This window comes from Ischnura elegans, chromosome 12, assembly GCF_921293095.1.
Source record: "Ischnura elegans chromosome 12, ioIscEleg1.1, whole genome shotgun sequence".
NCBI classification, from domain to species: domain Eukaryota; kingdom Metazoa; phylum Arthropoda; class Insecta; order Odonata; family Coenagrionidae; genus Ischnura; species Ischnura elegans.
Genome location: NC_060257.1, coordinates 84,706,165 through 84,723,104, shown reverse-complemented (window position 1 = coordinate 84,723,104; position 16,940 = coordinate 84,706,165). Strand labels below are relative to the sequence as shown.

Here is a 16,940-nt window from a genome sequence, read left to right as displayed (position 1 = left end):
AACCGCCGTGGTGTGCTGGAGGAGAAAGCCGAACGAGTTGCCCACGAATATCACATTATAGGATTCTCAAGTCCGTTCTAGAATTGTTGTCGCTCCGCGCGCAGTAAAATCAGATTTCAAAATCGCCACTCGCGGCGCTAGCAGTCATCTATATCCACTTTTCACGAAGGAATTCACGGCAGTAATGTGTAACCGAGGCAAATTAATCATATAAACCACACATTTAAAGCAAGGGAGACGATTTGTCAACTTAATAAGACCACTTCTATTTAAGTTAATGGCGAAAGTCACTCTGAACGAGATGCAGCTGCCTTGTGGCGCCGCCGAATAAAATGTGCGCGAAATGGCAACATATATAAAGCTTAATCGGCATGTACTTGGGCCTCCATAAATTCCTAATATTTGCCTTCATAAAACAACTGCGCAACGGTTCATATCGGTTGAAATTTTCTCCATTGAGTGTGAAACAACACGGATGAAATTAAGGTACCTCCATCAAAAATGAAGTATATATATGTATTCCTTCATTTTGAGTCTACGTGCCACTTTTTTCCAAAGGTCAATTTTTTTATCTTCACCGCCCCAAAAACATAGCGCATTTAAAAATAAACACTATCAAATGGTTGGCGGAGAATTATTGGTGGATGAAACCTTTTCACTGTTAAATAGAGCCGTTACAGGCCTATTTTGGCCTCTTGTTTTACTTATATATTTTCTCCGCCCCGAAAACAGCGAGTTTAAGGTCAGTTACAGAGGGGAATCTAAAGTAAAACAGTTTAGCATGAAGAAAACCACCCACATTTAGCTTTACATGACCATAGTAACATATAGCTAGATTTCCACTGGTGACCAAATATGCAGAGACTCGATCTCGACATCTACCTCAGCACTTTGTCCATAGAGGCCAATAACAGCCGCAAAGAGAAGCCTCTGACTCCGATTTGAGTCTCAGAGACCTCTCAATAATCAACAATGATCTCAAAAATGTGTCAACTGAAGGAAAATTACTGAAATGTATGCCGATATTTGTATTATGAGGCCAGAGACTTAAAAGAACTAATTTTTTTCGAATTTGTCTCCAAGAGCTGGGTAATATGCGTGTTCACTGGCAACGATTGAAGTCTCCAAGACATTGCTTGATGCCTCGAATTAAGTGGTCTCATTCACATTACTATATGTGACTAGACCATCGAGACTCAGTTTCGAAACTCAATCTCGAGACTTTTAGTCTCCATTGGACACATAGCTTTCAGCAGGGTATATTTCCGGGTTCCGTCGGTGCTGTCATTTTGATAGCGATGTTTCACCGACTGTTTTTAAAAACAAATGCTATCAAATAGCTGAATTCTTGGAGAAGGAATTCATTTGACCATCGCCTTCAAAATGATTACGCGGGCGTAACCCGGAAATCTACCCTACTGAGAACGTGAACGCCGCAAAAACTTACCATGTAGCTTTAAGGTTGGATCATATAGTTATTGTAAAGGTCTTATCTATTAAAGTTGGTGAGCTAAACTGTGACCAACGACAATGGGGAACTTGCATGAATTTTTTTTATTTCACAGGCGGACAGAAAATTATTTTCTGAATACAACAAAGAAAACCGCATGTAAATCTGAGTTTTCCTTCGCGAGATATTTAAAGATAAATATAACGAATTTTAAAGCGCGGGAAAAACTCCCTCACCCCCCAAGCCACTGCCGACGAAGCCTCGATGACGTCAAAGGTGCCTAAACATCACGCGAAGCTATTGTTGTGATTGTTTGTAATAGTTGCCAGCAGTTGTGAGAGCTTCGTTTGTTAGACGTGTTGATTATTTTATATTTAAAGATAAATATCCGACGATAGAGGCTTGGAAGCCCTCATATTTTGCATTATTTATAATATTAATATCTGAGTAAGGGCATAAAATATAAAACTGGAGCAGTTAAACCAAAAATTTTATAATACCTAAATAACATCGTTGTAGGAGTCTGAGCCACGGCCATTGGAAGGGGGATACGTTAATTGTAAGTTGATGTTATCGACGGCATATCATTCATTTAAGTATGTAATTAGAACGATTTTGATGTTTACTAATGTCCGCTTAGCTTTTATATGCAATAACTTCATCCGTTTATTCGTAGGTACCGGAGAATTCGTCGTTTAGGACTGCATGTGCTGGTATTATGGGGTGAATTCCAGTCAATGCAACTTTTGCTCGCTGATTGGAGACATCTAGGAACATTTTTGTGCCAAAATAGTGTTATTTTCAACGTGACATCTCCCGTTAAGCTACTACTAATAATCACAGTGCCAGTGGTTGTAATGCACAAAGTTTGACAAGGTTGAAAAATATCGGCCAAGAGTTATCAGTGTTCCATCGTGATTGAATTGTAAAAAGTGCTATTACGCTATCGATAAATGTCTAACAGTAGTGTAAAAATTGTCAGTGGCGTGCTAATCTCCGTTGTTCACCGTAGATATGAAATTTCACGATCACGCTATTGAAATAAAAACTGTGAGTGAAGTTTGTTATTCCATTATTTCAACGAATAGTAGTGAGAAAAGTCACCTGTGTCACTTGTGTGGGCTAATTTAAGGGTTTAAATCAGTGAATAAATAGTTGTTTTCATCATAACGAGTTCTGTTATTGTAAGTTGTACGTGATGAATATAAGAATGTGACAGTGACCTCCAGTTTTTAATAAGAGTATTTGCCTATTTCCCGCTATATTTTTATGGTATATGCTAGTATATTGTTTATGGATTTACCTATATTATTGAAATAGGTTATAGCTTGTGTGTGTGTTGGCAGCGGAACCGATTCGCGATCTCACATGTGGATTGTGTGCAGACTGTTTTTGCTGTGAATTCGTACCGTAGGACGGATAGGACTACCTTCTCCGTTAATTCGGTGTTGCCAAATTCAACAGCACAGCTTACTCTAATTTCAACAGCACAGCTACGGGTCGTTATCCTCCAGTATTAAAAGTTTCTTTTACATCTCGATTTGCCGCCGACGTATAGCAATAATTTGTCTTAACAAATTCCATGAGGGTCGTGGCATCAATTTTTGGTGTCCTAAAAAAAGGCTGGTGTCCTAACACCCCATGCCTAACGCCTTTTAGGCGGCTTGCGGGGTATTATGTAGATGTAGATGAATTTCAGGTGTACTATTCAAACGAGTGGCAACTTCATCATCCATTTTTCTGATAACTAAAACATACGAAGTGAAACGCTTGTACTTCATCATCCCGATGCCGCATTATTAATATCCCAAGTAATAATCTAGGCACAATAGCAATAGGAAAACTTGCCCAAGAATAACAGAACAAAATAAAGTGACGATGAGCGGCTAAATACTCCCTCAAAACAAATTTTACACCACGCGCTCAGCGTATTTCCCTACTCCCTACGGTTGTTTAGGCACCTATGACGTCACGCCTGGCCTCGGCAACGCTCGGGTGTCTCCGCGCAGTGGTCGGCTCAGAGAAATTTTTCTCGATTTTAAATGCAATTTTTTTATTTCTTTTGATGTTGAATGGAGAAACTGAAGGTATTTTTGCGAGCTAATGTATCCATTTGACCTATTCAAAATAGTTTTTAGAGCAATCTACGACCCATGCAAGTTCCTCATTGTGTCGTTTTTCACTAGTTTCTTATTTTAACGGTATGTTAACGGCTGGTGTCCTAACCCCAACACTTGCCTATTGAGGCGGCTTTCAGGGTAGTATATATCTACATCTACATCTATGTACTACACCGCAAACTGCGTAAAAAGCGTGTGGCAGGGGGTGTTAGGACACCAGCCATTTACTCATGAAATGGAAATGCTCCTACGAAATCATGGCCAGCATTTATAAATGTCCATTATGGCTTGGGGGAAATAGGAATTCCCATATCTAGCCGTTCGGAAAAATATCTCTCTAAGTTTATCGCTTCTGTCGGACCTGGAAATATAGTGGGGCTCTAGTATTATGTTCTCCTTGTCGCAGTTAAAGATATCCATTCTCAATTGTTCAAGCAATCTAAGCCTTAACTTAGTAATATAGATGTAGACGAACTCCTCCAGACTCTTTCTCTGATGGCATTTTGGTTTTTCTTTGTCTTTCTTACCAGGCCTCAAGGACCTCTCCGACTCGCCCGTGTCCCGAAACTACTCGACGGGCGGCAGCGAGGGTGTCAAGTCACCCGGCCTGCCCTACCACCACACGGGACACCACACGCACCACCACCACCACTCCGGCACCAACGGACACTGTCCAAGCGGGGCCGGAGGCGGGAACGGGGGCGGCGGAGGTGGCGGCGGCGGCGGCGGTGGAGGCGGGAACCTCACCAAGAAGCAGCGGAAGGCGCGGACGGCGTTCACCGACTCGCAACTGCAAACCTTGGAGAGGAGCTTCGAGCGACAAAAGTACTTGAGCGTGCAAGACAGACTGGAGTTGGCGGCAAAACTCTCGCTGACCGACACGCAAGTGAAGACGTGGTACCAGAACAGAAGGTTTGTCCTCACACCTATTTTATTACCACGTTTTATTATGCTCGCTCTCTCGTTTGTACGTCCGGGAAATTCTTGCAACTCAAATTTCGACCACTTTGCGATTACCTAGAGTAGGGGTCTCCAATTTACTAGGACACGAGGGCCTCATTCCAAGTTCCGAATCGCCCCGCGGCGCGGGCCGGATAGTAAATTTGCCGATGACTGAAGTATTCGATACCAACGTCTCATATTTTCACCAAATACAGGAGAACGGTGAACGCAAACTGGCCATTCGATTTTTAGCTCAATGTTTTAACCTCTCCACACGTATGTCAAACGTAATGGGTCGAAACTATTCCCTCTCATCCCCCTCCACTCTACTTTTGAGATCGAAACTTAACTATTCTGCAGCGGATTTTCGATTAATTTAGTTTCGTTCCCGGGAGTAAAGTTTCGTGCCGGGTCGAAACTAAACTCCTTGGTGATTTTAATTCCGTGCGGCAACGAAACTAAGCCTAGGCCTCGTGTTTTAGTTTCTCTAGTATTTTCTCTAGTATTTTAGTTTCCCTCCGGGTCAATACGAAATATTTTCGTTTCACTTGCCATCCCTGATCGTAACAACCAGATACTTCTCTCCATCCCTAACCTTCCACGTTGACAATAAAATCGCTCTAAATTCCGCACTCTTGAGACACTGTCCGAAAGCTTTCGACCGAGCTTCCCTGAAGAGAAAGAAATTTGGACTCAAGGGTGATCATGGTTTGTGTTGGGAGGGGTGGGGGAGGGAAGAAGTCGGAGGTCTGCCCGGGGGGTGGTCTGAATTTCATTAGGGGGAAACTCAGCAGGGAATATTGGGGGGGTTGCGGGGAAGGCGACTCCAAATATTAGTCTGGCAACCCTCCCTGTTGTTCATGCTTGTCTTCCGAGAGGTAAATCAAGGCCCCACGTTCCCTCAAACCGGCCGTAATTTACTTCGTTTAATCATAACAGGCTCCTTTATTCCAGAAGAAAAAAAAGCAAGCTTTCTTTTTTTAAGTCTTTTGAGGCACGAAGTCAACTTGTCTTTTGAGAAAGCGGTAGGATATGTTAAACATTGCTAATTCCTTTGATTGCATCATTATGTTTTCATTACGTATTCTTTAATTCCAAAAGGTCTTTCTCTCGCTGGTGTCCGGCGTTGAGAAGTGGAAGTGATTTTTCACCATCTCGCAGGCTCGGCGTTAGTCATAAATACCAGTGGCGGTAATTAAATGATTGTTTTGTCATGCGAGGCGAGGGTGAATTAGAGTTTAATTAATCGGAATGGCTATTTTTCATGCCAGCTAAAGGAATTGATGTCTTCAGCACGGATAATGACCTTCTCCGTCGATAAAATATAATGAGGTCGGGTGACAAATCTTTTGCGGTGTGCTTGGAAAAGGTCTTTATAATGGAGAAGTGTTATGGCCAGTCGCTAGGGAACGCTTGCGTTTTGCTGTGTAGCTGCATATTTCTTTTTCTTTGAATGTTTAATTTCAAAATGTTCATCAAAGTTTATTGCGGTGAAAGAAAACAAGATAACTTGTTTAGTTACGTACGAAACGGTGTACGTAATGATTTTTATAAGTGAAAAATGAATGAACATGATTTAGTTTGGAATAAAGACAAGCAAATCTTTTTATGGATTCACTTACTCTTGGAAATCGTTAGCGGACAGCCTCCAAGTAGCCTATTCAAATAATACTGGTGGTATATTTTTGTATTTTCCTCGTATCTAGAGAGATCGCAATAAGTGAAGTCAAGATCATTAGATAGTGCTTTATAGAAATTATAATTGAAGTATGTACATACAAAATCCGTAGTTTGAGGTGTCACTAGGGGAAATTTCCTCATTTTTAATAAAATACTTTGTACATTTTAAACATATATTTTTCACCGCGACGAAACAGGTCGTCCAAAATTATATGTATTTGAAATTCACAAAGTTTTTCTTTATTTAGTAAGGAAGATCTTTACTCCTTATCCGCCCCGTTATTCCTACTGCTCCCCTGATTTTCTGTGCAATCGTTTCCCTTTCATACCATGAAGTACTATTCGAATGTGGAGAGTAAATTGTAGTTTCACTTGGAAATGTAATTGGCAACTTTGCTCGTCATAGAAAGGTCATTTCGCGGTTTTTCATGAAAATAGTCAGCTACTTGTTAACTGAAAGCGAATTATTTGAAAAGAATGATATTGTCAAGTCGATAAGGATTACAAATGAAAAAACAGGAAAAAGTGATGGTTCTTTTTCGTAGAAAACCCCTCCGATGGGTCATAAAACTCTCCTCGCTATTTTCACTAGGTGGCAGTAAAAATATTGATTTAATGGTTATGAATGGGATAAGATTTGGGACTATTTAGCCCCTTTCATCAGAGACCCATTTCCGTAGCCAAGATAGTCCGATGATAGAGGTCGTGAAATTACAGAAAAATAATTAAGTTTTATTGTGCTATAAGCGGTTTAGGGCGACTCGAATTCAGCCAGAAGGTCACCGATTCACGGCCGCTAGATATCGTATTATATGCCCTTGAAGCAGGCATATACGAAGGCCCTATCGTTTTCTGATTGTAGCAGTTTCAGGGAAAAACACCCAGAGCTGTAAAATGTAAGTAATTGAAGTCAAAGAAACGTAAGAAGGCCGTTTGGACAACTTTGATGAGAATCTGACAATTGGCGTTGTATAAGCAGTGGAATTTTTCATAAATCAAGTGGATGACGTCGGTATTAATAATACAAAATAAAATCATCAGAGTAAGAATGGGGGACATAATAATGGTATGTAGCATATAAAATGAATACTTGAGTAATTGGATATGAAATGGTGCCGAATATTTGGAAATATTACATATTTGGAAACATAGGCGGATCCAGGGGGGGGGGCACGGGGGCACGTGCCCCCCCCAGACCCTCAAAAATATGCAAGATTTTTAATACGGTCTCATTATCATTGCCTTCGTTTTGTATTAGGAGGTACCCTTGTGCCCCACCCAGAACAAAATCCTGGATACGGCCTTGCTTGTGCCCCTCCCAGAAAAAAATCCTGGATCCGCCCCTGTTTGGAAACTTATCATTACTATTAGTTTTGCCATCCGAGGGTTCTTACGAGTTCTTTTCCTTTGTAATATATGTTTAAATATTTCTTTTATTCTTGGCCTATTGCTTGTATTTAAATTTGAACTCTCGAGTTTCATGTAAATTATAAAAACATATTGTATTTTCCTAAGTTTCTTTTAGATTTTCAAGGCTTTTTTATGAAAATATGAAGAGTACAATGAATGCAAATGTGGTCAGGTATTATAAAAATTTACCTCACAGTCCAGAAAAAAGCTAATAAATCATTTTAACAAATAGATTTAGATAAATTATATTTCATAAATAGATGTGACACACTTTTCACGTAGTTGTTTAGCTTGTTTGATAGTAGCAAATATTTTTATGTTAAAAATGACCTTAGCCTCAACAGCTCACCATTAACTAAAATGTTATCTATATATATGACATGCCTCATTATGCTTTTCCGTGGCAAACTCAGCTTGTTCTTCTTTTGTATATGATGCCCCCTAGGGAGAATTCCCTGCTCCTATTCTTCGGGATATAATCTTGTTTTACTCCTCTTCTGGCCATTTATTTGATCTCGAGCCTCTATCTCCTACATATAGGTTACTTTTTTATCAGATTTCTCAGGGGGGCCTTGTGAGCTTTAAATATGAAACTTATCGTCTTTTGTAGAACTGAGATAGCGAAGCAGAAAAGCGTTCGAGTTAGGTACGAGAGGTGAATTCCTAAATATTTGACCTTCGACAGCCCAGGAAGTTAGGGAGCTCGGAAATTCAAAATTTCCACCACAAACTAATGGTTTTCGTGCGTTTAAAAGAGTTGGCACACAATTCAAGAAAAAAATCAAATTTAAAGAAAATTAGCGGACTTTATTTTGAAGGGCAAATAAATTTTACAAGTTAACTCGGCAAAGGTACATGAGAACCTGCAACAGTCTGCACCCTCTGGTTACCATCAACAAGAGACAAACAAAACACAAGCGAAATATTCGCTCCATCCAATGGCAGCCAAAGGAACGCAATAAGAACATATTATTGGGCGCCAACATTAACTTATTCAAGTGATGTCTAACGTTCTGCAGAATACTATTCCTCTCATTTTTTTACTCAAAATAGAACAATGATATTCACACAGAGAATTCATGCGAGCGTGCGTACGTTAAAGAACTCGACTGGTTAACGTCCTTACTTCTTGAATTGGAAGTGAGTGAAGACGCTTCCCTAGGTTTATTCTGACCTCCGGGTTGCCTTATCATTCACTGAAAAAATGATTTGATGAAAACTATCAAACTGGTGTGATATGGAGTATATTTATTAAATATAAGTTACTTAAAATTTTATGTAAATTGCTAAGCATTTAATTTATTTTATCAAACGCCCTTGATAAATTTCATCTAACATTTCGACATTTCATAATTTGGTCAACTGTGCGAAAGAGTTTGGTAGAAATAACTGCATAAATTCGATACGCATCAGAGTTTGGTAACTTTCATGGAAGTTATGATTAATTTTACGAATGTTCTTGCTTATTTGGTAACAATTATCAAACTCTATATTGTTAACCAAACTGGGTTTGATATAACTTTCTAATCGTGTTTCGTAATTCATCGTAAGACCTGTCGTTCTTGTTTTGTTTAAACCAATACATAATTACAGTTGAGAGATGCCTTGCTTAAAATATAGGTTGGTAGAAATTATTTTATTTTCATTTATTGTTATGGTGGTAACGTTTTAATTTTTATTACGTTCATTTTTATGTTTATTCCTGCTTCAATGTGAAATGTTATCCGTAAGATGGTGCATCAAAGAGAATCAACACTATCACAGTGATGACAATAGCGACACTCTTTAGTGTGTGGATGAATCACGGCGTATACTCAGGGCGACGGACGGCGCGGCGATGCGCAGAGAACGCAACTCACGAGTTATGGTGTTAACTTCGATTCCAGGGGAATCTCATGCATGTCCGCCTGTCCATCGCGATAATGCGGCGGCTGCATATTCAGGAAGCAAATTCACCACAATCTATCACGTAGCCGTCTCGCCAACCTCGTGAAAGAATAAGCGATTTCTCTTCTTACCTCTGGCTTTTCAAGAAGCAAGCACGCTAACTAGTCGCTCTCGAATCCTCTGTGCGAATATCATAATTCTATTTTGAGCGGAATCGATGATAGGAAGCGAATTCTGTTGGAAAGAGCGTGAAAAATCACTTGAAGAAATTAGTTTGTGGTGTTTTATTTTGATTTTCCGATCAATTAAACTTTGAGCTTCATTAAACTAGAGCTTTGAGCGATAATCAAAAATATCATAGCGCAATAATTAATAGTAAATAATATAATTAATAGTAGCGGGCATAACTTGGTGGAAATCCATAATCGCAGGAATAGAATAATCAACAACTTTGCTATTTCCACATAGCAATTTATTAACACCGACCATGGTTTCGTTATAGAGTAACATTATCAAGGTGATATCATATATATCAAGGTGGTCCACCTTGATAATGTTACTCTGTAACGAAACCATGGTCGGTGTCATAAAATTACTATGTGGAAATAGCAAAGTTGTTGATCCTTCTATTCATAGCGCAATATCACTCATTTTGAGATTAATTGTTTCAGACAATAATTATAATCGCACATTACGACCTTAATCATTTAATATCCTTATAAAAGCAAAGTGTGAAATGTCAAAAAGGTTGGATACTCGTTGTCAGGGTAACTGCAAAGTGAATCCAAACAAATAGTTTCGTTGCCATAGCTCAGTAACTAAGTAGTTGCTACCCCATGTTTATGGGACAAAATTTACTTAAAATTGTCTCCCCAATCCTCTCCTGAAGTAATGCAGATTCCTCCTGAAAACCCCTGTACATTGGTAACGGCTCTCGCTAGAGCCTTTTTCGAACCATCACACTTAATATGCGACCCTCCAAGTCCATTGTTGGTGAAAGTACTGAAAAAAATTAACTGGACTCAATTACAGTTACCTCGTAAAAGTAATCTATTGCGTGTGAAAATTAATGCCTAAATAACGCAGTTATATAAAATTACAGTTAAAATTATAATTACTTCTTCTAAGATTGTCCACTTAAGAGATCACCAGGCAATTGTCTGACACCGCAGTAAAATGTGGATTAATTGAGTCGTATAAATTACTAATCGCAATTTCTCTATTTTTGTGTGCATTACATATTTTGTACCCATCATGAGTCAGCTACAGCATGAGAGTGGCCCATCATTAAAACAAGCAAATTATGGCACTAAGGACCCGAAGTTATGAGTAGGCCTAGGTACCCAAATCGTTAAAATCAGCAAAGTACTCGTTGATTACGATCAAGTAATGATAATGAAAGTAACGATTCCTCTTACACCGAGAAAATTACAAATAGAAATTACATTTCGTAACAAGTAATCGTTACAAGTAAAAATTACTGCAAAATTAATCAGTGCGGTTACAACTAAAGTAACGATTCCAAGTAAAAATTACTTCAAAATTAACCGTTACAATTACAACTATAGTAACGATTCTTCTTCCACCGTAGGTAGTAAATTACAATTTAAATTTACATTTCGTAAAAAATAATCGTTATAAGTAATAATTTACTACAAAACTAATCGTTACATGTAATCCGATTACTTTGACTCGATTATACTTACCAGCCCTGTCCAAATGAAGGTAGGTAGTGCGCATTTACAGTACAAGAGCATTCAATCAAGATAGACATCGAAAGGAGTTTTTCAATAACACCCTTACAGCCGTCGCTCGGCCCTTTACAACCCCTTACCTTTTGTGTGGGTCACGTGATGTCCGGGGGGGCCGCCCCGTGGCGGAACAATTTCTCAATCCATCGCCCTCCGTCGGACATCTAGACGATTCCAATTTCCTCACTCGCTCACTATTCACATTTCTCGGAGTCACGTCATCACGGAATGAAAAGATATGTCCCAGCGTCTGAAAGGACGACAAAAAATAAAGAAAATGTTGGCGAGAATTAGATCTGTCGGCTTCGTTTCACTCCGTCAACATTTCCCGGCATTTCTCATTCAAGGTTCGCCGAGAAAAGTAGCGACAATATATACCCAATCATAAAAGTTCTCTCATAAAAGAGACTTCAGTATTGTTGGACTTGAGTTAATTTGGTTTATCCATGGAGTTTAAAACTAAAAAAAATAGCGTGCTGATAAGCAAAAAATAAAAATGAATTTAATCGGCTTAGGTTTGTGATTTCACATTTCCTATGGAATGAACCAGTTGTAAGGAAGATAAATTTCCTTATCGAGAGACATAAAAATTATCGTACAACCTCTATAATCAATATCAATATTGATGTGCGGTCTGTGCTGTATTTGAAGGAAGATTTCATTAATTAGATTACCAATTAAATTCACGATCAATTGAATTGCTTCTCCTTATACCTGATATATTTTTTTCTCCCTGAACAGGTTGCCTTTAGAATGGCGAAACGTACTAAAAACCCTTACCTTATGAAACCCCAGGCCATAAATTCTTAGTCATAATAATAATAATAATAAACGTCTTTATTGGGCAATATTGGGACTAGAAAGTCCCATCTTCCATCTAACCCCTCGTCAAACATGAAATGTATGCAGTTAAATGCATTGTCAAGTTGCTCATGAAATTACATGCAGAGAAATTACATAAAAAGAAATAGAAGTTCCATTTTCAATCAACAAATGAAATTATAAGTTAACGAAGTTACCATTGACCAAGTGTAAAAAGATGTTAGTGAACGTGGGAAAAACCTAAGGACACTGACTGTCATCCTTATTGGAAAAAACCCACCAAAGGAAAACGCCCACACATGAAGGTGGGCGTGAAAAACCTGCGAAAACCAACTGAGAGAGCTAATGTAAACCTGGGTATCTACAAATGCAATAAATTACATGGAAAATTTCATTGGTTTCTGCCAAAAGTAACCTTTTCAGTAACATCTCTCTAATGATTTTAGGGCAAAATTTATCCTTCTAAAGTTCTTAAATATAGAGCTGTGCTTTATAGCGCTTGAATTCTGTCGCTAGATACATTTAGTAAGAATAGATCTCTTGCACAATGAATTTCAGTTTCTCGCTCAACTATAATTCTTTCAGGTACTTCCTTCACGGTTCCACTGCAGGAAAATTTCATACATTTTTTACGTCTTTCCCGAGTGTATGGAAACAGTGGATATTCTCCGCCATATTTACGCCAACACGAATAGTTGTGCCCCACAGTCATTTATTCACAGTGATCTTTTAGCACAAAAAAGTCCTTATGTTTGCTCCTTAAAATCTTTGCTCTTCACATCTTCACTCAACATACAGCCGAAATTCCATGCAGAATACAACTAATAGCAACATTTTGAGCAATGGCAACTACCTACTATATGTCGTCATAAACTACATCAATCTTCATCATCATAATGAGCCAACAATCCTAATGATGTAAAATTTATCGGGATTCCCACCGGGTGTGGTATAGGGTTAATTCTCCCAACGTTTCAATGGCTGAGTCTGCCATCGTCTTCAGGGTAATGGTAACTCTTAATGGTACTTTTGAACGGTACTTATTTATTTATTCATATCCCTGGTTTCCCTAATTATTGTGTGCGGATGTGGCGATTAATTATGGCATTCCAGGTACTGCTCAGTTGGAAGCCTTAAGTACCGTAACACATGCTCAGAGAAACATGCTCCATTAGTAGCATATGATGACTCTTTCCCTCACTTCTGCACCTCCATTTCCAACTGTAGGTAGATTCTTTTAGTATGAAGTAGGGATGGTCGGATCGGATACCTCGAATCCAAATATCCGCGGATATTGCGCTTCATCGGATGCGTCGGATCCAAAGTCGCGGAAGACATCGGATCTGGATCCGAAATTTCAAATAATAGCCTCAGTGAATAAGGGTGGAAAGAGTTCCGATTCTGTCTTCGAATGCTCCGTCGCATGCGATTCTTGTCCTACGCCACTGGTCAGCGGTTTATCTGAAGATTTTTCCTATTTTCATTTCCAAACCGGAGCGCAGTTAAGGTCCTGAGCATGTAAAGATGTATAAAGAAAACACAACTTGAAAGCTTATAAAAATGATTTTTAATTTATAAAAATTTTAAAATGTATATGAAAATCTAAAAAGCATTCCTTCGATTATAATTACCCAGAATAAACTTGAATAATTACTTCGTTTAATAGCAGGAATCGCAGGAAAATGCATTTGGATAAAAAAATATCGGATCTGAAAGATCCGGCTCCGAAAATCAGGATCCGATCCGAATCCAAAAAAAAACCTGGATCCAACCATCCCTAGTATAAAGCCTTCCACGCCTGTGCTATTCTACTGACTATTTCCTTCAATCAAAACTAGATCATTTTGTGATCCATATTCGAGTGCTCCCAACATACAAATGAAATGACAAACACGTAAGAAAAAAAAACATTTTGTGAGCAAAATCTCAAGAGGCATTCTTCATGAATGTTCCCTGCAGGGAGCCAAACCATATTGTCGCCCTGCAAAAGCATAATGCACTGTTATCTATTCTTGAATGGCCTTTATATGGGTCTATGTCCCAGTTTTGAACGAGCGGCTATATCCTTTTTATCAGTTAGCGTTGTTTCCCGCCGAGAATGCAAAATTAATGGCACGGTAGCGAGTGGGGCGTTCCCATTAATCGTTCCATGTGTCTCTGAGCGCCACGCGAAATCCTATTCCTCCCGTTTGATAGCATTTGCATCGCCAATTTGGTCGCGTCCGGAATGATTTTCCTGCCTTCGCTACTGAGCGCTGAATTCTGACGGTGGATACCTTAAGCACGGATACATTTCTTTATTCATTTACAGCGAATTCAAGCTTCTCACTCAACTGAGGTCAATTACACTATAGTAGCAGAAGAAAAACCTTTTCACCCGTGAAAACATCTTACTTAACGAAAACGAAACACTCCAAGAAAGCGAGAAAGAATTCCAATTCAAAAATTTGAGCCATTTTAAATCTTTATCTCCATAATTTTTCCAGGATATCAGACAATTATTTACACCACTTATATTTTACAGAGCGCGACCCGGGTTTTAATGAATTATCATTATATTCAGGCGCAAATTATGATTTGTATATCTTATTATTGTTACCTAGTTACTTGATGAATTGTAAAACGGACGCCAGAATAGGGGTAAAGGATGGGTGGAGATATTCATTTATAAGAGTACTGTCCTGACTTTCAATAATTTTTTAAATTTTTAACTGTTCCAATTCACGGCGGTCATTACAACATTTTAAAATATTCATTTTAAAACCGCTCCTATGGCAGTTGCATATTAAATGTCTAACAAAATTACTTTTTTCATCTTTGTTATATTATTAGCACTTAAAAGTTCTTTCTTCCTGATTTCAAAACATTTCCCCTATTCTGGCGTCCGTTTTAAAATTTATCAAGTAACTAGGTCACAATAATAAGATAAACAAATCATAATTTGCGCCTGAAGATGATGATACTTCATTAAAACCCGGGTCGCGCTCTGATAAAAAATAAGTGATATCAGTAATTGTCTTATATCCAGGAAAATTTATAATGGAATACCACAAAGTAAATCAAGAATTAGTGAATTTTACTTTCTCTCCATACCATAATCTCTCATAAAGTAAGAGTGGTATTTATACTTATTAATTATTTATTTATATTATTGCTCAAAAACAGCCGATACGGCCTTTACATTGAATATAAAAATTATAACCTGAAGCTTGAACAGATGTAAACTATAAAAAAGGATAAAAAAGATACAGGAGAAGATGGCTTTTCGAAGGCTGCCTCTTGAATGATTCGGGGGGCGTTGGGATACCCATGGTAGGGTAGGTAGACGAAATGGAGTTGAAAAAGGTAGAAAGTGTAAAATATTAAAAAGTATTGATGCCTTAAAAAAAATATTACGAAAAAAGGATTAATATATATCCTCGGTGTAACCTTGTTATCATCATCACTGGTCAACAATCCTAGGATTGGTTTGACGCAGCTCTCCACTCAGTTCTCCTATCAGCTAATCTTTTCACTCCTACGTATTTCTTCTCTTTCACATCTCTCTTTACTTGTTCCATATATTTTGTTCGAGGTCTTCCTTTTCCATTCTTGCCTTCCATCTGTCCTTCGACGATTGTCTTCATCAGGCCATAATGTCTCAAGATGTGGCCTATAAGGTTGTTCCGTCTTCTTGTTAAGGTTTTCATGAGGCTTCTCTTCTCTCCTACCCTTCTTAGGACTTCCTCGTTACTAACTCGGTCGATCCATTTGATTTTCATCATTCTTCTGTAGCACCACATTTCAAAGGCCTCTATCCTTGCTTTCTCCGCTGCGGTCATTGTCCATGCCTCACTTCCGTATAGGAGCATACTCCAGATGTAGGTTCTTATAAATTGTTTCTTTACATCCATATTTAAGTTTCCCGCTGTTAGCAGGTCTCTCTTTTGGTGGAATGCTCTCTTCGCCTGGGCTATTCTGCTGATAATTTCTTTCTTGCTTCTCCCGTCACTAGTTATCTTGCTTCCCAAATAACAGAATTCATCCACTTCTATCAGTTTTTGCCTCCCTATTTTAATGTTGGTCTTGACTTCTTCTCTTCTGCTGCATACTAAGATCTTGGTTTTCTTCGTGCTTATTTTCAGTTGATATCTACTCATTACCCTACCCATATTAACCAGAATATTTTTCAAATCCTTCTCTGTTTCTGCTATAACGGCTATGTCATCGGCAAATCTTAGCCTCTACTTTTCCATGTTTAAGATTGTTTTGCACGTCTTCGCAAATGCTTTTCATCCACGTTTCTCTAGCCTTCCGCGCTTTACGACATATTTCGTTCTTTATCCTCTTGTAACGATTCTGTCCTTCTTCTGTTTTCGCAGCCTTGTATTTTCTTCTTTCTTCAATGAGATCTAATACTTCCTGCGTGATCCATGGTTTTTTCATAACAACTCTTCTTTTACCAAGAACTTCCTCAGCTGCCGCCTGCAGACCACTTATAATGGTTTTCCAACTCTCTTCCATTGGTTTGTTGGCCGGATCCTCCCCTATTTTATTTTCTACAGCCTCTTTAAAAGCCAGTTGATGCTGAACCTCCCTCAATTTTTCAACCTGCCATATGTTTTTCACGGCTTTCTTCAACTTTTTAAATTTAAGGTGGCATTTCATCATAACTAAATTATGGTCACTATCGATATCTGCCCCTGGATAGCTTTTGCAGTCCTTCACCTGGTTCCTGAATCTTTGTTTCACTAGAATGTAGTCGATTTGGAATCTTCTACGGTCTCCTGGCATCTTCCACGTGTATCTTCTTCGCAGGGGATTTTTGAATAAAGTGTTGGCAACCACTAGCCTGTGCTCCGTGCAGAATTCAAGTAGCCTTTCTCCTCTTTCATTTCG

The 16,940-nt window shown here is 38.7% G+C and overlaps 1 protein-coding gene across 1 annotated transcript in view; it reads left to right on the top strand.

The window, feature by feature from the left end:
* Positions 1-16,940, top strand: part of LOC124168743 (barH-like 1 homeobox protein) — a 125,680-nt gene that overhangs the window by 85,933 nt on the left and 22,807 nt on the right. Inside the window, exon 2 of the mRNA XM_046547011.1 lies at positions 4,101-4,482. Within this exon, the coding sequence (XP_046402967.1) occupies positions 4,101-4,482 (382 nt within the window). The remainder of the gene's footprint in view (positions 1-4,100; positions 4,483-16,940) is intronic.